Source organism: Podarcis gaigeae (genome assembly GCF_964106915.1).
Source record: "Podarcis gaigeae genome assembly, chromosome: 5".
NCBI classification, from domain to species: Eukaryota; Metazoa; Chordata; class Lepidosauria; order Squamata; family Lacertidae; genus Podarcis; species Podarcis gaigeae.
Window position 1 is genome coordinate 94037519 of NC_139681.1, and position 23797 is coordinate 94061315.

General features: G+C 45.2%; 1 protein-coding gene across 1 annotated transcript; it reads right to left on the reverse strand.

The window, feature by feature from the left end:
• Nucleotides 1-1198: 1198 nt before the first annotated feature.
• On the reverse strand, nt 1199-23457 carry PSMD2 (proteasome 26S subunit ubiquitin receptor, non-ATPase 2). Its single transcript, XM_083739337.1, has 21 exons — nt 23130-23457; nt 21499-21555; nt 20511-20675; nt 19946-20067; nt 19128-19352; nt 16626-16784; nt 15817-15961; nt 13988-14048; nt 12362-12508; nt 11157-11263; nt 10691-10818; nt 10521-10608; nt 9070-9232; nt 8844-8945; nt 8604-8749; nt 7011-7094; nt 5664-5832; nt 4598-4692; nt 3100-3226; nt 1750-1868; nt 1199-1510 (listed from the first exon to the last, which is right to left on the reverse strand). The coding sequence occupies exons 1-21, from the start codon at nt 23286-23288 to the stop codon at nt 1328-1330; spliced, it is 2751 nt and encodes a 916-aa protein (XP_083595463.1). The 5' UTR covers nt 23289-23457; the 3' UTR covers nt 1199-1327.
• Between the last annotated feature and the right edge of the window lie 340 nt (nt 23458-23797).

The following is a 23797-nucleotide window of genomic DNA, read 5'->3' on the forward strand; positions in this document are numbered from 1 at the left end:
GAATCTACAACAAATTAAATTTGAAAGATGCAGAGCTGGAAAGGGTGCAGGGAAGAACAACCAAAATACTCACAAGCTGTGCAGCAACTTCCCCTGCAAGGAGAACTTAAAACATTTGGGGGCTATTTTGTTTAGAAAAAAAGGCAAGGGAGGGGGAGTCACAATAGAAGCGTATAGCATGGAGAAAGTAGGTTACAGAGGCTACAGAGGCAACCAAGGGCCAGGCAAGACCTTTAGGCTTTGTGCTCAGGAGCCCTGCTGTAGTCCAGTTCATTTTGAGTAGAAACATTTCTTCAGGCAAATCTACTTCATCTGATTCTGTAAAAATGTAAGATAGGACAGCAGCACCATATGATTTTCAAATGAAGTTTCCCTTGAGTTTCATGTAGCACACAAAAGATTACAGCAGTTTACTAGCTCACCCATACATGGTCTCCCCTTGTTTCTTCCTGATCCTCAGCCCCAAATACCTTTCCGTGGTTGGAAATGTGATTCTGCCATTCTGTATCTCTTTGATTATTCATGTTAGAAAACAAAGTGACTGAAAAACTGCATCCTTCGCTTCAACTGCTGCCTTTCTTTACTCGAGAAATGCAGCCACTTTATTGGTCTGGAAGGATCTGACAATATTCTGTGAATTAATACTGGGTAGTGTGGGAGCCACAGCAGAACAATTTCTGCAAGTCTTGCATTTTTAAATACCTGCACTTACCACCAAGCTAGAAGGCATGCTGGCAATGTGGACTGACCCTGTAATCAAAGCAGGGGGACAGGATAGGACACAGATAAGACTTGGAATCTTCCAATGGCGAGGGGCCTTCAGCCCTCTGCCCAGTTTTGTTGTAATCTATAGACCTCTGTAGCCTGTGTTCTCAAGGAAATCCTTTCTTTTCAAGCATTACAATGTTCGCCAAATAGTTTTCCATCTGTGAAAAAACCACCCAAGTTCTCCTTGCCCTTTTCAAGTGTAGTGATGAATATGAGACACTTTATTCAGTCATCGATAGATGTCAGCTACACAAACCTCTTAATAACAGTGTCCAGGTTGCAGCTGCTCCTGGGAGACTACAGGCAGCCCTGTGCACAGCCCAACCAGTTTACAATCTACCTTCCCTATTCCTAAGTAAAGGCCAAGGGATTTCTGGTTACCTCCATTCTACAGATAGGAAGATCAGAAGAGAACAAACGGGAAGCCAAATTAACTCGGGTCAATTTATTTTCCTAAGAAGAGCTCCTTCTGTAACAAAAAAGACGGAGGAGGCTAGTCCCTCCTCACAGTGCCGCATCCTACTCCCCACTCCCACCCCACCCCAAAACCTCAGGCAATTCAGACATCATAGTTGGGATTCTTGCGAAGAATAACAAAGCCCTCCAGGATGGGTGTCACTGGCAAGTGCTCCTCTGTGGCCAGCTCTGCCCGCTCACCATGGGCCAGCAGCACTGGCGTTGTGTGGGTCTGGAAACCAGTGATAGTCTTCGGTTTGCCTGCCTGGCCTACCACATCCACCGCCTGAGAGGAAGGCCAGAGGTTAGTGCTAGTGAACAGGGAAGTTGCTCCCCCAACCCTCTGGTGCAGGGTTTCCTTAGCCCTGATCAAGCCTTCAGGGAAGTCAGGAAACAAAAGCGCCCCAGATCCCCATTCTCCACTAAGGCTACCCATAGTAACCCATGAACTGCCAAAGTCCAGTGCCCCATGGGATCCCCAAGCAAAGCAGGGACCCTCCCAGCTTCTGTTCAGAGCCTACTTACCTGCCCCACTCTCACAGACACTGGCAGGGGGCGCAACTCCTCGTCAAAGGTCACAAGCATGCGTGGCTGCATGGCAGCCACAAGGCCATACAGTACATAGTGGGACTTCCCCAAAATTACTAGGAGAGAAAGGAAAACATAAGTCAAGGCTTGCAGAGACTGGTCCACTAAGGAAGTTTCCCTTATCCAATCCAATGGTGCTGTCATACTTGATTAGATCTGTTCACCAGTAGAAGGCAGAGACATAATTCTGGGGATCAATGAACCATATTTTTTTAAAAAAAATCTTGTCTATTTATTGATTCAACCACCATTTTGATGCACAGTAATATAGAAGAGAAATATCATTATCTTCCTTTGATCATCAACAGCACTTTCTCACTTTTTATTTAACTAGAACACAAAAAGGACATGGTCCTCATCAGCCAAGCAAGCTCTTCTCAGCAAAAGACAAAGGAGAGCACTTACCATATTTCTCTGTCTTTTTCCAAGTGGCAATTTAAATGTGCATGTGCTATTCTCTACTGCCACTGGGTACATGAATTTTGCACTTTGTCATCTATACTCCAGTACAAAACCGAAGCAGGATTATGGCCCAGAAGCCTAGGCTCAGACACATATGAAGTTATCCTTTATGTATGTCAGAACAATGACCCACCAAACTGGACAACTTTCAAGCCTGACTTACGAAAGCTCTCCAGGATCTCAGGCTAAAGAGAAAGGAGAATTCTAGGAGCACTGAATTAAGGATCTTGTGTACCAAAGCTTCTCCCTTGAAGCTATGTGGATCTCTAGAGGAAAGGAGTTCCAGAATTAGACACCTAGAACTCCTCCAGTTACTCTCAACTGTTCATATCTGAATGATGGCTGCAAACAGGGGCCAAAAACATTTAATGATGGCACCTGCCTCCAGTAAAAATGAAATAGTCTCTTAACCACTGAAAAGTAATTAATTCCAGAGTTCACCATTAGAGGGGCCAGCAAATTATACTCCCCAACTCCAGGGGCCAATACTTACTGTTACGGACATCCTATCTTAATAAGCACTATAAAATTAATGAAGGTTAGAATGACATGGGTTTAAAAATTATGTGGTTTGCAGGGGTGTTGATCAGGAAAAAGAACAGAATTATCAAAAACTATGGGAAATAAGGGAATGGATTTGCTGATTTGATAATGAAATTAGAATACAGAAGGGGGAGGTATGAGGAGGTCGGGGAAATTAGGTTTAAGAAAATAAGGTTTGAAATTATACTTGTTTTTTGTTTGTGTATGTTTTTATTGTTGGTTGTGTTTTTATGTTTTTATTGGAAACTTTAATAAATATCATTTTTTAAAAAAAATACTTACTGTTACGGACATCAAGGAAGGACACCAGCACAGTCAACAAGCCTGCCACGGCCACCTGGCTCATGAGCTGCCGATCACTGTGGTAAGGACAGAGAGTGAGGGTCCCTTTCCCAAGGTGTGTCAGGCCCTGCATAGCAAGCAGAAAATATATTGGTGATGGGGAAATCCATGGCTGGGACCAAAGGACCACTCGCAAGCAGTCTTGAGGCTCATTCAACTGAAATGTGGGATATAAACCTAACATTTAATAAACACCAAACATTTGGCTATTCGGGACTTGTTGTCACTATATGAGGAGTGTAAGAAGTCAGCAGCGTGTATGCATTATCATTCCAAATTGCTACCATAGATCTGCTCCGAGTACCCGGTGGCGGTGCTTCATCAACCCTTGCAGACCTGCTCCCTTTCCCTCCACCCTCTCTTCTTGCTTTCCTTCCTTCCTTCCTTCCTTCTACAGGAACCCTCCTCACAATGACAGACATACAGGTCACAGCAGGGACTGTTTGGAAATGCAAGTCCCAAGACTCCAAATAATTTTCACAGACTGAAAAGCTTCCATGAGGTACTATAGTGCATCATTATTTTTATTATTTTTACAAAGCCCCAAAACCCATTTCTTTCTCAGAAAGATGATAAGCTGCTTGAGTTCTAATTGCTCTTTTCCATACATCACCCTAAACTCCCATTCAGGGTTGCAAATGCATCATGATCCTGTAAGTGCTTGATGCATGGGCAATGCTTGTGGAAATCTTGAAATACTGAAGGGTGTAGCTGAATATGGTCCCCAGGATTCAGAGCAGGGGCTTTGGTGCTCTGCATAGCCTCTTGCTCCACCCAATGACGAGCATAAACAGATTACACAGTGCAAAAATTCTGTAAATCTGCCCAATCTGCATAATTTTTTACAGTCACAGGCTGCCTCGATGCATTATTATTATTTTACTGCCTTTTCTTGCCGTTACTCTTTAAAATGCCATGGGCACTGACAGCACTGGAGAAATATTATTCGGAAAACAGGACAGAGGCAAAACTGAGAAGGGGGGGGGGGATTTTCAAATACATTTCTCTCCTCTGAGGGGAAAAAATGCATCTGTCTTCTGGTAATATTTAGTGGGGATAGAAGCACACCAAGGGGAATGAAAATCAGTGCAGCAAAACACACAACAATCCCATACAGACACCCCCTGAACACACACCTCTGCAGCCCCCCTTCCGCCACTGCTGCAAAACCCTGCAGCCGTACTTCAAAGCAAGTCCATTAGCAACACTAACGTAGTCCTGCTGCTGTGAAATCTCTGCATAGGAATAATGGCACAGTACAAAAGGAGAACAAAAACCCACCTAAATTTCAGGTCTCATCAAAAGTCACTTTCTGCTGAGAATGTTAATCACAGATACAGCCTAATAATATTTGGTATATTCATCTAGCTGTTTAACAACTCTAAAGTTAACAATGCTACCCACTAGCTTGGGGCAGAGTTTAAGCTGAGCCACTTACCTGGGCCAACCGCACCATAAAGAGGTTATTGGGATCCTTGGCATGATATTGTGCCAACTGTCGAAGCATTGCAGCCAGACGGGCATTATTGGTACCTGTGGGGTCCGGAAAGGAGGGATCAAGAAGCAACTACACCGAAAAAGGCCAAGCTCCCACAATCACTTTCTGGGTAGGACAGGGGACTGCTGTTGCGAACAAGGGGGATTCCCCCCACCACTAGACAAAATGAAGAGGTATGAACGGGGAGGTTCCATAGGGAGTGCAACTTAGGGCATGTAAAGGAGCCTGCAGGGTGGTACAGCCCTTAATCTCCCATCGCAGAAATATCCAAAAGATTTTAGCTTTGTTATTGCACATATTTTAACTCATGCTTAATGGGGGAGAAGAAAAACTGAAGTGAATGTATAGAGGGGCACTGCGGTCCACATATTTTCAGTTTTCATTTTAGTTTGTTTTTGCATGCAAGAGCCCAGCATCTGCAGGTATGGCCAGGAAAGACCCCCACCTGAAACCCTGCAGAGTCACTGCCAGCCAGAGCAGACAAGACCAAGCCAGGTAGGCCAATGGTCTGACCATGTGTACAGCAGCTTCCTATGATGCCGTACCAAAATAAATTCTTAGGTTTTTAAAGTGCCACTAAATACTTTCTCTCGCTTTCTCCGAAATAGACTTAACACTGTGTCAGAAGCGAGCCAACAGTAAATCACACCATTCGAAGTTGGAGTTAACTCTTTATCAGCAAGAACACGATCTGCACAGACTGGGCGGGTTGTCGTGCCTAATGAGCACAGTGGTTCCTCCCTGGTAGGCCTTGCCCCATGGATCAGTTGCCAAGACTAAAAGTCCTAACCTCCCTATAGCCACCTAAATTCCCTCCTCTTCAGGGCTTTCCCCCAAGCAATTGGAGACTGCGCCTGCATGAATCCAACCTCTCCTCTGCACTTGTCAATGCTGTATTCTAAACACCAGAGCATCCTGGATCGTCAGAAGGCATTTCAGACCAACTGCAGGGATTCCCCATTGGCCCATGGCTTGCACAGTCACCCAAGATTCTGAACGTGCTTACCGCTGCCTACCATGCCCATGGCAAAGATAGAGTTGTAGGACACTTCTGGGTCAGCATCGTGGGAAAACTTGCTGAGGGTGTCAAGTATGTTGAGGCGGGGGTTAGAGACAGAGATGAGGGCCAGGGCTAAGGGGACAGCTCGGCGAAGAGTGGGTTCCCCATACCGCAACTGTAGAAGGAAGAGAAGGTGAGGCCAGGATTGCAGAGCCTTACGCACACTCTGACACACGCAACCAAAGAAAAAAATGCAGCCTTTCTTAGGGTTGCAGCAGAAGTCCAAGAGGCATCAGAGCATCCACCAGCTGCCAGAGTAACAAAAAGTAACTCCAATCTCTTAGCAGAAAGGCTTCACACACACAATATGTAGCAACCATCCAGTTTATCCACAGAGAAAGCAAAGCTAAAGTCTCAACAAACCCTAAAACATGTTAGATGCAAAGCTTTGGGGTTTCAAACTGCAACTTGTGCCCCTCCTAAATTATCAGGAATGCAATGTTCATTTAGGTTCACAGCTCACACCCTGCATACGGCTGGCAGACCAGGGGTGGGAGCAGTGCAGCTCACAGGGGCAGCAGCAGCAGGATTTCCTTGGCTGAGGTCACCCTCCCTTCACAGTGGTGCACCAGAGTGCAGACCACCCAGCAAGCCTGTATAAATTGTGATGTGAACCAGGGCCAAGAAATGTTTTGGAACACATGGAATGTAGATCTTGGAACTTGCAGGCAATGAACGGGATAGGACAGACTTTCACTTTGTTCCCCAGTCTCAGTGCAGTCCCTTAGGATACACATTTCCAGTTCAGAATTCTTCTATAAGGGTAGACTTAATATATCTAGCTGTATTACACACAAACACCAAAAAAAAGGCATGTTGAAGCAACACATTCCTAGGCAACTAGGGACATTCCAGAGACCTAGTCTGATCTGCATTATTCACACAAGACAGATTTTTTTTTTTTTTTAGTCAAAAGGCTCTCCTCTACCCCACCCTTCCAACAAACAGTATTTCCCTTGTCATGACTTAATGGTAGGTGCTGCTCAAATTTAAGAGCAAACCAATCCCTTATTTGTAGAGCTAAATGAAGAATATGGCTTGTAATCCTGGAAGGTCTTCTCTCTTTTCCATTAGTCCTGCAAAACTATTTCAAAATTGTGGCAAACTTGGCTTCACTGAGAAAGGAATTCAGACAAGGGGTTGGAACAGCAGGCAAATTTATTCTGTTTTTCAGTTCAGACTATGGCAGGGCTGGCCAATGACACAGAACGATCCCTGGCTGCACACTGGATCCCAAATGGCAATCTTTGCCCCCAAATGGAGAGAGCATTTCCCCTACACCATCTTACTTACCAAGTGACCAAAGGTGCGCAGAGCCATCTCCGCCCCAATCTCTTCCCCCATAGCGATGAGTGCAATCCCCAGTACTGCTACGCCCTGCAGAGGGAAATACAAATTCTGAAACCACAGGATACCTTGTGACATGGATGAAACACATTTTCCCAAACTAAATGTGGCATCTCAACTTCCTCAAGCAAGGCCACCCTAAGACTCCCTCAGAGCTTTTTATTGTGAGAGTAAGAAAGAAAAATGGTTTCCCAGGCTAGTACTAACTTTGCACTCAAATCTGTCAGTCCAGTTTTGGCTCATTGCTGTCCATTGGTTTAGTTCAGGACTCTTTATTCCACAGTGCCCCATATGGCCCTACCCATGACTAGCAGAATTAAATCACGTTTCGCCAAACAGGAAGGCAACACCATCCAATTGGGCAATAAAATATTAGCAGCTAGTATTTTGAAGAAAGGCTATGGCTCAGTGGTAAAGGACCTGTTTACATACAAGCTCAATCCATGGTATCACCCAACTAGGGCTGGTAGTGTCCCCAGTTTCAAATCCTGGAGTCACTGCCAGTGTGTGTCAACACCCAGTATAATGCAGCTTGCTATATTCCTACAACCATGACCAAGTGCTTTCAAATACTCCATGGAGTGAAAGAGCGCCCTTGTGCTGATTTCAAGACGAGGAAAGGACATAATTGAGGACATTACAACCAGCTGATGATGCAAATTATTAACAACTGCTCCTTAGTTAGGAACAAGGACCCACACTTCTGGGCTGGTACAACCAAAACTGCATTTTAAGACCAGCTTTTGGTGGTGATTGTTACCATGCATATACAATTATACAACCCTACAAGCAAATAACCAATGGCATATGTTCAGGATTTATTTTTTCATCATTTCTGAACATATCACTAAGCTGGTGGTTTCATTTCAAGCACAAACCCAAGGCAACAATTTAAAATTAAACAGACTTTTTTTTTTGTCTTGTTGCAGTCAATCCCAATACCAAGCAGCAGAATGACCTTTGTCTATGCAGCTGTCAGCCCAGCTGTCTAGGTTGGGAGCACAGGAATCAACCGTATACCAAGGCCAAACTGTTTGAACAACCAAGTAGAATCAGTTCCGACAGGCAGTGGCTTTCCAGGGTCTCAGGCAGAGGCTCTTTCCCATCATTGGCTATTTGATGTTTCTAGTAAAAATGCCAGGGACTGAGCCTGGGAACCTCTGCACACACAGCACATGCCACATGTTTGCCTTGCCCACAAGCTCCTGTTCTCTCACTCACAGCATCCAAGAGAGAGAGAGAGACCTCTCACCTTTTCTTAGACCCGGAAACTTTAGAATAAGAAGAAGAAGAGTTTGGATTTGATATCCCGCCTTTCACTCCCTTTAAGGAGTCTCAAAGCGGCTAACATTCTCCTTTCCCTTCCTCCCCCACAACAAACACTCTGTGAGGTGAGTGGGGCTGAGAGACTTCAGAGAAGTGTGACTGGCCCAAGTTCACCCAGCAGTTGCATGTGGAGGAGCGGAGACTCGAACCCGGTTCCCCAGATTACGAGACTACCGCTCTTAACCACTACACCACACTGGCTCTTTACCCTACCTGATGAGCCCCCATGTCAGCAGAGTTCTCTTTTTTCTCCTTGTCCTTTTTCTCTTTCTTCTCTTTCTCTTCTTCCTTCTCTTTGGAGTCAAAATGCTCACTACAGATGTGGAGAAGCTGTTGCACCTTCAGCACATTGCCAGATCCTGGAGGAAAAACCCAAGACCACAAGTAAAATGGGACTGGGGCCTCCAACACCCAGTTCACAAGCAGCCAGAACAATGCTGAGCCCAGACTCACCTGCATAGGCACAGATGTCTACCAGAGTGTTGGCAAAGCTGCGGAAAGGCTCCGACACGACCTGCAGTGCTGCCAGGATTGCTTCAATGGCCTCACCCTTTCCTGTAGGAAGCATCACAACAGCAGCTCAAGAGAAGCCCAAAAAATTCTGACCAGAGACCCTTCCTCCTCACTACACAAGTGTGTGCCTGACACCCACAGACCTGGCCATAGTGAATGTGCTTACCAAGGTGGTTCAAGCCCAGGCCAAGAGGTAGCCATCTGGCATAAGTGTCCTTCAGCTCCGTCTCAGATTTCTCCATGATGGTTTGGAGGATGGTGGAGGTAACATCTCCATTGCATGAGCCCACAGCAATCATTCCGCAAGCCAGGGCTGTCACACCGGCCACCTGGGGAGAAAAATAGTGTCACACCAAAATCCTTGCAGCTGGAAAATACAATAAGGGCCTGCTAGATCAGGCCACTGGCTCAGCTAGGCCTACAGCATCCTGTTTTCACAGTGGCCAACCAGATACCTGTGGGAAGCCTCAAAGCAGGACCTGAGCATAACAGCCCTTCCCCCATCTATGATTCTCAACTGGAATTCAGACACATACTGCTTCTGACAAGAGACATATTGTAAGCAGCATCCTGAAGGAGACCACAGAGTGAAAGCTATCCACCAGATTCCTGCAAAACGGTGCTACTTCCCAAGAGCCAAATCACTGAAACACCTGCTCACTGATATTTTCCTGCAGCACACAAAGAGAAGAATATGCATGGCAACTTTCCCCTTTTTACAAGTGATAGCCGCCAGTCTATCAGGGTAAGGTCTGAAGCAACCATTAAAACTAGTCACACTTTACTAGACTGAGCAGTTGAAACTAGGAAACACATCATTTCATGGGTTCAGCATTCCCTGGTTTCCTCAAGGTTTATATAGCTTTGCTGTGCCCCTGAAGAAACCACTACAGATGGGATTTTCAGGTAGCCAAGAACTCTGACCCATTCCACGTGAGAAGAAGAGCGTCAAGATCATCTTTCAAACCTGGAGTTGACATATATTGACATTCAGGACCTCAAGGTTTCACAACTCCTAGGTTGGCCTTGAGCATTGTTTGCCCACTGCCTACTGCATGACAAACATGTTTAAGTGGCTTGAGATGACATTCACACTTCAGGGTCTGTGTTTCTGCAAACTTAAGAAATGAATAAACCTTTTCACTAATCCTCCCAAGCCAAGAGTCAAGCAGAAGACTCTCCACATGGATGCTTTTGGAGTCCTGTGCATCTTTAAAGTTGTAATAACTTCCTATCAAAATTTGATTTTGCTGGGCAACATGCTGAGGGCACTGAGATATGAACCTCCTCCTTCCCAAGGTCACTTGGAGAGGTCTTGGTCCACCTGCCTTCTCTTTATCAATAGGTTAGACCAACAGGCTTTTACTAGGTTACTTACTTTTTAGATTCAACATTCTGTTTTGGACTCTGGGAAGAACACACCCCAATATTACAACATAAAAGTCTGAGGCAGCTAAATGGCCCTCAGCCATTCACACAAAAACAAACTCCAAGCTAGAGCACAGAAACTCTGCTTCTAATTGCCTTCTACACTCCATGAAAGACACAGCCCCATCCATCCACCCCTGGGCAAGCAGCTGACCGAAGCACCAGACGGCTGTGGCGCTGTTCCCTCACCTCCATGTTGGACTTGGAATCTCCCATTACAGGAAGAAGCAAGGTCAGGACATCTTCTCGATTGGAACCAGCATACGCCAACCCCAGCCTGCAAGAGAATACCATGTCACTTAGAATGATATATGCGATGCTCTGTGGAGAGGGAAATGGAAGCCAAGGAAGGTCCTCACCCAAAGATGGCGCCGATCCTCATGGTGTTGCTATTGTGGAGGACATAGTCCGAGAGCAATGCAAGGGCAGGGTCACACTCGTTCCTCACGCCAGAGTTCACGATACCACAAGCCAGAAGAGCCCCTGACTATAGGACACAAAATAGGAAGTGGGGAGGCACTGTCAAGTACAACGAATGTCATGACAAGCCTATACAGTATCTAGTAAGCTAAAAGGGCTAAATTAACTGGAGGGTGGCATTATGTTAAATAATTGAGTTATGTAGTCCTTGCCCGGATGAATCAGGGCAGATGACCTGTCACTCGGATGCCTCACATGCCAACCTGATAGTAAGAGTCAATGCGGAGATAGTGGTCTCAGTGTAAAGAAACTTCCTATACTCTTAAAAAGAGTCTGTCTTGTTATTTTGATATGACTGGATTGCTGTGAGCAGTTAACACTCAGGCTGAAAGGAAGGTCACCCACCTTGATGTAGTCTTCTGAGGAGTACAGGTACTTGTCAATCTGTGTAAGCCCCCCATCCACATCCCACAACAGGATCATCCCCAGCGAGGCTGCAGCACTCAGCATCCCTATAATATAAATGTAAAAGCTTCTTAGGGTGAAGATGGACACTCTTATAAGAGAATGAGAGGATGCATGTCTCGTTGGGGTTATGGAAATTTACACTGGGGAGGAAGAAGAAAGGGGTTCAGGACAACTAGGAAGGGCAAGCAGCTATGGCAAAGGCTGCTTAACAGATGACAGCAGTTACCAAAAATATTCCAGGCTTTCAGACAACACCTTGTGTTAAAGTCAAAGAGCCTTAAAGGTCAAGAGACTAGCCCTTATTTCAAAGCTAGGTGTTTCACATCAAGACACTGCTTGGCACAGTAATGAGATGTCTTGCAGATGAGACATGATCTAACTCAAATACTCTCAGCTGTGCAAAGTCAAACCAACCCCACATCAAATGGTGAGGGTTTCACACTGAAGAACTAACCCAGAGGAAAATATGGCTCACGCCTGGGTTGGAGTGAGCAGTCTTGGCAAGGCAGCAGCAATCTCATTCGTTTATACCTTTCCTGTTCACATATAAAGTAGGGGGAGGGGTCTTAAGTCTTAAAATGAAAAGGTGTGAGGCACCATCATGTACCACATTCAGAGATCCAGGCTGGGGAAGTAAAGTGCCTGAGGTGACAGAGGATGGAGACACAAAGCAGGGGATGCTTCCACACCTATGCACACACTTCTTTGTAAAAATTTGCTTCCCACCCTCTGCTTCATGCCAAATCGTTTTATAATTAAAAGCAATTCCTGGGCCACCTATCATCCATGCAGATGCCACGAATGAAATATGAAAATAAACCCCTCACCCCTAGTTTGGCCTGAAGCAACCAATTTAACTGGGCGAATGTCACACATGCAGCAGTCCCAGTACCAATGAACGAAATGTCCCAAGCCCATAACAGCCAAAAGAATTCAAACCTCAGGAATGAAGTCCTTGTACAAGGGCACCAGGTTAGAAAGTATAACATACAAAAGTATCACCAGGCCCTTGTCAAGAAGGTCATTCAGTCAAATTTTGCCACAGAAAAATAGTAGGGGAGAGCTCTCTTATCACCATCCCCCCCACCTCCACAATGTTCTCCCAAGCAGACCAGCTGCTGCCTGCTCCTCTTCTGACTCACCATGGTCCTTGTTCTTGTACAGCCACTTGTTGCCGTCGTCTGTCAGCAGCTTGTCCTGCCCAAAAGCAGCATTCACAAAACCATTAACAAAGGACGAGGCCAAGTTCATGCGAGCCGAATCCACTTGAGAGCCGCTGCCGCCAAACCCTGAAGGAGCAGAACGCACAAGAGGGAGCCAGTTGAGGATGACAGACTCCAGTGTCAGCCTAGAACTACTCAAACAGGCCCTCCTCTCAGCCAGCGCTCCATTCACACTTCTCCCATTCATCTCACATGGCGGTCAAGGAAAGACAGCATTTTTGCAGGAAGAGCAGTCACCAGCTATTAAAGACACCTACACTTTCTAGCTGAATGATTGCTTGATTAATATAGAAAACTGCATGCAACAATGAAGACAAGACACAGCATTTTGAAGTAAAGCACAAGTGATTTGGTGAGCCTAAGAGCTCGGGCAGAACTACTTATTTATCAACTTGGACTATCATAATACCTTGCATGTGGACAACCCTTGAAAAGTTTGGAATACCCCAGCTCTTACATATAACACCAGTTCGTCCCTATGAACTAAGCAGGCAAGACATTGCTCCAGGTGCCACCACTGCCTGCAGATAATTCTTAAGTTTTTTTACTCCAAACCCACAGTCGTCACAAAATAAATGTGCAAATAAGCTTAATCATACTATTCCTGACAACCCCAAGATCACTGGATAAAGTTATGTTTTTAAATGAATCTGCTTTTAAATGTTTTAAACTGTTTTAGAGTAGACTGTTTTTCTTTTTAAATTGTGGGTGTGTTTGCCATCCTGGGCTCCTTTGGAAGGGCAGGATATAAACTCAATGAACAGTAGCTACAGCTAAACTCAGCCAGACTATCTGCTTACAGTTAGGACCTACTTAAGAACAGAGCCATTTCAGCAGTGACATCTGTGTGGTGGAATTCCCTCCCAAGAGACGTTTGCCAGGCCCACTCTACTAAGAGCTTCAGAAGCATGCCTATTTCATAAGGTCTCTTCTAGGTCTGATAAAAGCTCACTGATTTGATGCCGTGTAATAGATGCTACATATTACAATGTGTGAATTTTAGAAATTGCTATGATGATCGAGAATTATCAGTCTCAATATGCTATAGATATTGGTATATATGCTGTTTGAGTGCCTAAAGACAATAGCAGTATACAAATGAAAATATACACATTAGCATGTATATTTTCATATGTGTATTCATATGTGTATATCTCCATTCAAAATCTAATATAGTGGTACCTCGGGTTAAGTACTTAATTCGTTCCGCAGTTCCGTTCTTAACCTGAAGCACCACTTTAGCTAATGGGGCCTCCTGCTGCCGCCGCACTGCTGGAGCACAATTTCTGTTCTCATCCTGAAGCAAAGTTCTTAGCTCAAGGTACTATTTCTGGGTTAGTGGAGTCTGTAACCTGAAGCGTATGTAAGCTGAAGTGTATGTAAGCCGAGGTACCACTGTAGATATGTAACATAGCATGAAACCATTTTTATTTACTTTATAAGTGAAATTCCTTTACTGTAACTTGAATAAACTTTGGTTCTGCCATCAGGACCCTGATGAAGCTGCCTGGATGGCTACCCCACTGCTCTGAGTAGAACACTTACGGTTGTTTTCTAGATGGGTTTTGTAAATATCATCTGGCACTTTTGGCTCCATGATGTCCAGCTGGAAGGAAAAAAAGAGGTTATTCTTCTTAGCCGTATGATGCCGCAGCATCACAACATGGCTTTCCTAACTTTACAGGAAAGCATTTCAGTGGTACCTTGGTACTCAAATGGCTTGGCTCCTGAACAAATCGGCTCCTGAATGCCGCAAACCCAGAAGTGTTCTGGTTTGCAAACATTTTTCGGAAGCCGAACGCCCAACGCGGCTTGCGACTGAGTGCAGGAAGCTCCTTCAGCCAATCAGAAGCCGCACCTTGGTTTTCAAACCATTTTGGGAGTTGAACAGACTCCTGGAACGGATTATGTTCGAGAACCAAGGTACCACTGTATAGCTCATCTCCACTGGGGACCAATCAGTTGCCATGATACACATTTTGCAAAAAGGGCAGTATGCCATTTTTCAGAAGCCATGCTCCAGGTCAGCCCACCCCACTCCACCCAAGCAAACTTTCACTTGCTCTCCCAAATTGTCAGTCCTTTAACCCTAGTTGCTCTGCAGCACAAGCAACCTACTTACAAGCCTGTCTTAGCCTTCTCTTCCTCCCCAAGACACCACAGCAAAACCTCCAATCCAGAGACCAAGGTATGTAAAAAGGATTGAGAAGAAAAATTTCTGCCTCCAATGAGCTTGGGTCCCTGAAGTTGACTTCTGCATCCCAGCCCAGCCCACACAACACTGCAGCCCATCCTGCATTATTATCATTACCATAATTATTATCCTCAATTTATTAACTGCCTTCTAAACAACCATCTCAAGGTGATGTACATTGAAAATAACTAAAAACATAAAACAAATAATGTTATTCCACAAAACAAGGAAAGCCACACTAAAAGCCCTGGTCTGAGTTACTACGGAACAGGCTCCTGAGACCTTTGAAACTTGCAGGAGAAACTCTCCCACAGATCACAGCAATCTATTGGGAGTTTAAGGGATAAGGTAGTCTCTCAAGTAACACACCCGAGTCACAGGGGATGACTGAATAGCCTATGAGGCACTTGGCTCTTAATTAAGAGGCATTTCATCTCAAGAACAGACTGGGACAGGCCGCCGGGACCACATAACACCGGTCCTGAGAGATCTGCATTGGCTCCCAGTATGTTTCCGAGCACAATTCAAAGTGTTGGTGCTGACCTTTAAAGCCCTAAACGGCCTCAGTCCTGTATACCTGAAGGAGCGTCTCCACCCCCATCATCCAGCCCAGACACTGAGATCCAGCGCTGAGGGCGTTCTGGCGGTTCCCTCACTGCAAGAAGTGAGGTTACAGGGAACCAGACAGAGGACCTTCACGGTAGTGGCGCCCACCCTGTGGAACACCCTCCCTTCAGATGTGAAGGAAATAAGCAGCTATCCTATCTTTAAAAGACATCTGAAGGCATCCCTGTTCAAGGAAGTTTTTAATATTTAATGCTGTACTGTTTTTAACATTCGATTGGGAGCTGCCCAGAGTGGCTGGGGAAACTCAGCCAGATGGGCGGGATATAAATAACAAATTATTATCATTAATTATTATTATTATTAGAACAATAAATTTCAGCTTTTGTTTGCAAAAGACAAAGGAAACAAAGTTCCACATGGTTTTCTGTTGAATTAAACCTCACTGCCTCGGTAAGCATTCCCAGACATCTCTAATAAATTTGGTATTTCCAATCAATGTTCACCAATCCGCTCCATTCTAAATGTGTCTTCTGCAAATCACCAGAGACAACTGCTCCCCTCATGATCCAATCCATCCATGAGAGTGAGCTCATAGCAGTCTGAGGGCACTCACCTCCCTGGCCAGGGCCAGAAAGTTGCTGTTGAGTTGGACGTTAGACATGATTTCTGTGAGATCCTCATACTCTTCTACATCCTCACTTAGCTCCAGAAAGACTCCATGACGACCCAGCATGAAGGCCATTTGCTTCTGAACAACCCTGCAGTAAAGTTCAGAAAATGCAAGCATATGAGCACAAGGAACCGTGAATGCAACATTCCATTCCTCACATAACAAGGCTTGCGGAAACCTCACTAGTATCTTCCTAGATTTCAGCCAACAAAAGAACTATAGATCAGGGGTAGAGCAAGCAATTTGTGTATTTAAGGCATCATGGAGATGCCAGGAATGGAACGAGTGAATTTATGCATGCAAATCAGTTGCTCTACCATTAATCTAGGACCTTTCAGGTATGGCCAGTTTAAGTGGTCATGGCCAATTTTTAATTTTTTTAAAAATCAAATTCTGGAAGAACTTTGAGGGGAAGGTTCACAAAAACCTTTTGGCATCACAAAATCACAGCAGAGGACCAATGTCAGCCGTCAGCAAAAAAATAAAGGTAATTAAAAAAACTAAATGAAAACTTTGGTAGGGTCATAGAAAACATTTTGGGAACCAAGAGGCGACCTGTGGGATGCAGTTCATCCACTCCTTGCTTATCAGTTCTAAGGCCATTCCCTGACCTGACCTGTGATTTAAGTGAGAATAACCACACCAGCCTTGCTCACTGCATCTGGCCTTCTCACTACTTATCTGCTCTCCTTTTCCTCCAACAACCTGGACCTCTGTGACAACACCCAGCCCTAGACAAGGTCCCCACATACACATCTTTGCAGGAGATGAAGATGTTCTCTGCCAGTTCCATGTCATTCAGCATAAGAGCCAGGCGCAGGGCTTCTGGGTAGCGATTGAATTTTCGGAAGATGCTGAGGGCACAGCGGAGGAGGGCAGAGTTTTCCGGCTCAGGGACATAGCTAACACAGCTGCAAGAGACAGGCAGGGAGATAATGAAGTTTGGGTGGTATCAACATGGTGGGCAAACCCTTTCCTCAATAATGGATGAGAAGGCAAACACTACAACATTCGGGGGGACACCGTAACTGTATGCACAGCAAAATATTTGCCATCACACACACACACACACCCATTTTTGAAGCAGCCAGAAATCTCAATGGCTAGTAAATAAGATCCACGTTTATAAGTGTTACCAGAGTCAAGGGGCATCCCAGTTCAAATTGTGACAATAAAACACTTTACTTAAAGATGGATTAGCTACACCACAGTGAATATTCAACAAGAACTTCAGTTCTGTGAGCCAAGACACGAGATCAATTCACTCTGCAGACACTCTTAGGCCAAAGCTACACATTATTTGCCAACTTACATTTCCTATTGTTTAACTGTAAATTTTCCACTGCAAGGTGGTGATGGCACAATTTACAAGCGGGTGAAGCAGTGAATGGGAGAAAGGTATTTAACCCTGCCTCCATCCATCATCTTTCCACAAGACCCCCATTGGGATTTTATCGCCAACAGAGACTTGGAAGCTCAACTGTAGAGAATAGAATGAACTGCACAGGAAAAGAGGTAAGCAAGGGTTAAACACCCTCCTCCAATTGCCCTTTTAGTCCTGTAAATTGTCCCCTACCAAATGATACATTGCAAAGGCAGAGAGATGGATGGGCATTTGGAAACACAAGTTAGCCCATGTGGTTCCAGCCTTCGTTTGAAGTGCACTGCAGTGTCAGGATCAAAACTGGAATGCAAAGATCAGCTGACTGTGAAGTGACAGAACAGTGCCTCCACTTTCAAAGCTCTCCATCTTGTACTCTCTTAAACCTTTGCACTTCCCACCCTGCACAATCTCATCTCCCTTTAGCCCTCAGCTGCTGTTTTCCAGAATGCTCTTCTCTGGCCTCCTCTATACCTGCAAATATGCTATACCCGCCACTCTTCATCAGGCTGCTCCCCTCCATTTTCCAAGTCCTTCTGTGTGATCCTACAGGGTCTTGGCTAATTATTTGTTGCCATACCAGGTGCCTCTCATGCAGTTACACCTCAAGATCGACAGGCTGGCTTTCTTAGTTCCACAGATTTTTTAAAAAAACTAGGTATCCTCTACGTCAGTGTTTTTCAACCACTGTTCCGCGGCACACTAGTGTGCCACACAATGTTGCCTGGTGTGCCGTGAGAAAAATTGAAAAATTCGAAAGATTTTTTTAAAAAAATAATTTCGCCCACTAGGCGGGCGCCGGACTGTGTCCTGGGTATGGGTGGGGTGGGGTTTTTGACCCCACCCTCGGCCAGCAGGGGCGCCGATTGGCGCTCCTCAGGGGGACACCCTCCACTTTTCTGATGTCCGGGCTGTGATTGGTCCAGACTCCAGCCTGGACCTATCACAGTAGGACATCATCTTCCGACTTCCTTCCCACCGGAGCACAGTGTGTGCAGCAGCGGAGAGAAGAAGACATCGCGACTCGAGTCACCAGGAGGACCAGAGAAGTTGTCATTTTATTTCTCTTCAGTCTCCACTGAATGCCTTGACTGGGTTAGGGACCCTTATAGCTCAGCATCAGTTGGTGGAAAGGACATGACTTTACAGGAGCAGGAGGAACTAACTGAACTGAAACAAAATCATGGTTTCAAGCTAAGATTTGCTGATCTACCTTTGGACAGTTTTTGGTTGGATACTGCCAAGGAGTTCCCCCTTCTGGCAAACAAAGCTATTTTGACATTGCTCCCATTTTCCACTATCTGTGTGAGATGAGCTTTTCAAGCATGATTGCTATAAAAACTAAATACACAGAGAGACTGAGAGCTGTTGACGAAGAGCTACGTGTGTGTCTTTCTTCGATTCCAGCCAGAATATCAGCTTTGTGTTCAGCCAAACAGGCCCAGGTTGTGCACTGAATAAAGTATTTTATAATTTTTCATATTTCTGTTTACTTACTATTTCATAATAAAGTAATTATAAAATACTTTCTTTGTGTTTATTTGATTCCTATTCAAGAGAATTACTTTATATATAGTCAATATAGGCACAGAGTTAAATTTTTTAACATTTTATAATGGTGGTGTGCCTCGTGATTTTTTTCATGAAACAAGTGTGCCTTTGCCCAAAAAAGGTTGAAAAACACTGCTCTACGTTACCAAACCAAAGAACTAGATCTCATTATTGCTGTCCTCCACTTAATAGTTGAACCAGTCTGTGGAGACAAGAAGGTTCTGAATACACCAACTTCCTTAAGCCCAAGTCTCCATGCTAGCCCCGCAGAGCAGTTCACACTCATACTCACAGACACAGACCACAGAACCAGTTCCCTCACCTTGTCAGATAGAGGCAGACTTTGGCATAAGCGTTGTCATCAATATATTCCTCCAGCATGTCCATCTGCTCAATCTCCATAAGCAAGTCACAGGCCTCGTGCTCTGCATTGTGTGCCATGTTGTATGGCACAATCTCCTTCACTAGGGTCAGAAGAGTGTCCTTCTGGGTCTTGTCTGCCTCATCTATTTCTTGCCATTCCTTGGCCACCTCACCAGCCAAGTGTCTGTAGAGGAAGAAGCAGGGGGAAGAGTCACAACAGAAAGAGTATTTCTTCATCTCTTTTCTGGTTGGATTTATAACCTACATTTGACCAGCTGTTCTCAAAGCAGGCTGCAAATGAAGCAAAATTGCCAATAAAATTATAGCAATAAAAAATAAAAATCATATTGTTTAGTGTGGCAGCACCTACTCTTTGGAACTCCCTGCCTATTGAGATCAAGGAGGTGCCTTCATTTTACACTTTCTGGCACCTGCTAAAAAGATTCCCAGATGTTTAAAAAGTTCAGGTAATTTTAATCTGCTTTAGAATTTTAGCTTTTGTACGTTTTAAAGTAGCGTAAATTTATCTTGATTTTATTGTCTTATCTTTTCATAAACTGCTTTTGAGTGTGTTTAGAATCAAGCAATGTATAAATTTTATAATTAAATAATTACTAAGCTGGTCCACCTAGTTCCTGGATGGGAGATCACCTGGGAACCCTATGCATGCCTCCTGGGGTTACCAAGAAGGTGGTGTTTCAGTTAATAATAATTAAAATACAAAAAAAATACACCCCAGAGTTTCAGTAAAGTCAAATATCTCAATTTGTTGCTTACCTGACATATTCATGCCCCCACGAGGCCAAGGGTTCCTGGGATCCTACCAGCCGGTACTTTAGACACTCTCGCTCTCCACTCATTGTCATGGCCAAAACTGATATTATGTCAGCGGCAAATCGCTGTGGGCAGAAAGCAAGTGTCAGAGATGCATCATATGGTCAACCATGAATATGGTTGGTATAAATTGAAGAACGGCAGAGTTGAAAACAATATTATAATTTGCATCTTCCCCAGTTCAAAATATGTCTCCCTGAATCATAACAAAGCTGCATCTAATCCACTACTCTGTTCCCATAGGGGCCAACCAAATACCTAAGGCACAATGCTTCAAGGTAAAGGTTGTTCACTTCTTTCCAAAGAACAAACAATAGCATAAATACTAGTCCTCCCACAGCAAAGATAGGAAGCGGGCTTGGAATCCATACCAGAAGGGCTTTCTTCTTTCTTTTCAAATAAATTTAATGCACTTGCAATCCACATTTGCTCGTGCAGCACTGGGAGAGATGAAAGCAAGACTTGAGATGACATCTAACACTTTCTCAGGTCAAACAATATTACATACCTTGTTCTCCCCAGCAGCCATAGCCTCATAGATCTCCTTCAGCTTGCCATAATGTGGCCGCAGAAACTTCAGGGGTTTGGGTACAGAAGTCATGGAGGTTGTGGAAGAGCGGATCTGCCTGCGTAGCTCTTCCAGTGCAGGTCGATAGAGAGCGGTGTCATGCTCCTACAATAAAATCAGTTGCTATCAGGAATGGGAGGGGATCCAACAACAACACCCAAACACCACTTCCAAGGATGCCTCTTTATATCTAATAGTGTCAATGTGGGTCAACACACATCTTTGCCACCAGAAACCCACATACAGTTACTGGAAACAGACACAGGTAACTTTTTGCAGCCAATAACCTTCTTAAGAACCTGACCAAGCCCTGAGATCTTCATCAGACTCTCTCCTGGTGATCCAGGTGGCAACCAGGGAAAGCTGTTTTTTTTTTTGGTAACGATACCACACTTATGAACTACAAGGTGCCTTATCTGAAACTAAGTAACAGGTTGATTATACCTTTTAATTTGCTGCAGCTTTCAACATGCAGCAAAATCTAATTTTTTCTACTGATGACGTCTACATAGATTGTTCCTTACCTGAGCATTTATTCTGTGATGCTTCATTTTCAGTGCTACTACTTGATCTAATTTGTATATTTCTTTTTTTATTATTATTAATTAAATTTCTATGCCACCCTTCATCTGATGATCACAGGGTTGTTTACAAAACATAAAAATACAGAATATAGTAGCTAGGAAACAAACAAACCCCACACACAATTTCAAAGGCCATAGCCAAAGGCCTGGGAAAAGAGAAGAGAAATTGTTTTGACTGGTGGAGGTAGAGTGGGGAGAATGAGGACTGTGACCAGACTCCACCATGCACTCTACCTTTCCAGAGTGTGACTGCACCACACAGTGATCTATACTACTGATGTAAAAAAGCATAATGCTTTACTATTTAACTTCCACATGCTCCCAGTCAAGAACAGGGAACTTACCCCCAAGCGCTCCACAAGCATCTCCAGCTCATCCTGTAACTGTTTGTCTTCTTCAGACTGTAAGGAATTAAGGAAAGATGTGAAACTTCAGGCCTCTTGGAGAGCATTTTGCACATGTCCAATTGACAATGTGCGGATCCTTTTGGACCCAGAAGAGGGCAGAACAGGGGCGAGCTTCTGCATGCTCTACCAACCCATGCAGGGGCCAGGAACAACACCCCCATGCAAAATGTTCTCCTCCTGTACTAGAAAATCAACTAGACCTTTCAGTTGCTCTGAAGTGCAACTGATGTTTGCAGCAATATGCAGTGGGAGGGGGTGCTCGCTTTCTCCCAGCCCAAAAGATCCTCAGCTGCTGGGCAAAACTGCTGATGAACACTTTTAGAAAATGGGGGGAAGTGACAGGAAGCACTGAGACTGCCTAAAACACCTAGGAAGGTTGTTAAACAGATTTGTTGCCAGCACTGAACTAGACTGACTACCAACTTGAGGAGACTTTCATTTAAATTAGATGAGGGACCAGTCTTAATTCTGTGCAATTCCCTTTCCTATTAAGGAATAATGCCATATCTAACCCATTTTAATTTTGCTCACCTAGGAAGAAACCATCAGATCCTAAACTCTTAACACACCTGCTCAGGTTCATATGTCCAGATATAGCTTTCCTGCCCCTAGGAACAGAAGGAGGGCCTCCCAATCATAATATTCTCAGCAGAGGGAGGGCAAGCCCACTTCTTACTGTGGCAGACATAACCCATCCCAAAGTATTGCCAAATACGTACCACTAATTATTGTCATTAGCATTTTTATTACCTCACCTACTAACTTCACTGAGCAAGTGGTCTCATTTGGCATACCAGGAAAACCCAGGTTGTGAGTGCCCGCAGAAACAACACTACAGTGGTACCTCGGGTTAAGTACTGAATTCGTTCCGGAGGTCCGTTCTTAACCTGAAACTGTTCTTAACCTGAAGCACCACTTTAGCTAATGGGGCCTCCTGCTGCTGCCGCACTGCCGGAGCACGATTTCTGTTTTCATCCTGAAGCAAAGTTCTTAACCCGAGGTACTATTTCTGGGTTAGCGGAGTCTGTAACCTGAAGCATATGTAACCCAAAGTACCACTGTAATTATTTTTAGTTTGTTTGTCGCCCTGTCACTCTAGGCAGCTCAAAACAAAACAAAAAGAGCAGTAAAAGCACAATATAAACCACTCACACTAAAAACTGGAGAGGGGGGGAAAGAGGGATGAAATCCACATCCCAGCTGTGGCTGTCAGAGGCAAACCCCCCCCCCCAAAAAAAGCATTCCGCACATGTTCAGAAGCACTCGCCTCTGTGAGGAACTCTGCACATGCTCAGAAGCAGTAGGCTTGCCAAAGAGCTCTCTCTGCACATGCTCCTTCGGCTCTTCCCACATTCCGGAGCTGACATTTCCCTGGCTATCAATCACTGCCCACAAGGGAATTAACTGCGCGGGGGAGGGGGAGTTGCGGGGGTTTTATGTGGCCCACCCGCCCCCTCGCGAGATCGGGGCCCGACGTCACGCGCCGCCGAGGCGCCGGCCGTCCCCGCTAACTCCCGGCTCGGGGCCTGGCGGTGACTCAGCTCGGCTCCCTCCGGCGCAGCGCTCACCAGCTCCTGCTCCTTGTCCGCCGCCGAGGCGTTGGGGTCCTTCTTGTCCTTGCTCCACAGCGCCGCCGGCTTGTCGTCCCCGCCGCCGGGGCCCGACCCTCCTCCGGACTGAGATCGCCTCTGGCAACTGCTGCTCCCTCCGCCGCCACCGTCCTCCATCGCCGAACGCTTCCTCTGAGGGGACGGGAGGGGAGCTGCGCAGGCGCGAGGGAGGAGGGAGGGGCCTAGGCGGGCCAATCCGCGGCGCGGTAAGGTAAAAAAAATGAAAAAGAGCGGCGGGGCGCGCGCGCCGAGTGACGCGTTACGTTACGAGGCAGAAAAGCCGGGGGAAGTAAGGCGGGGAAGGGGAGGAGCCTGGCGAGCGGGGAGGAGGGGCGGGGCGACGGCGAAGACCACGTGGAGATCGTTCCGTACATCCAAGGGGCTGCCCGCTTCCAATTGGCTAAAATTAGAGAACAGTATTTTTTTAAGCACGTGATGCGTTTTGTATAATCAGGGTTGCCATGTTTCAAAAATGAAGTTTTTGAGATAATTTTTAGGAAATTCGCCCAAAAAAGTGGGTTGCCATACGCCCGGGTTTTCAAGGACACCCTTATGTGTCCGGGAAATTCTCGACGTACGGCAGCCTATTTGCGTACATATGCATATGTGCAAAGAAAAAATTCTTT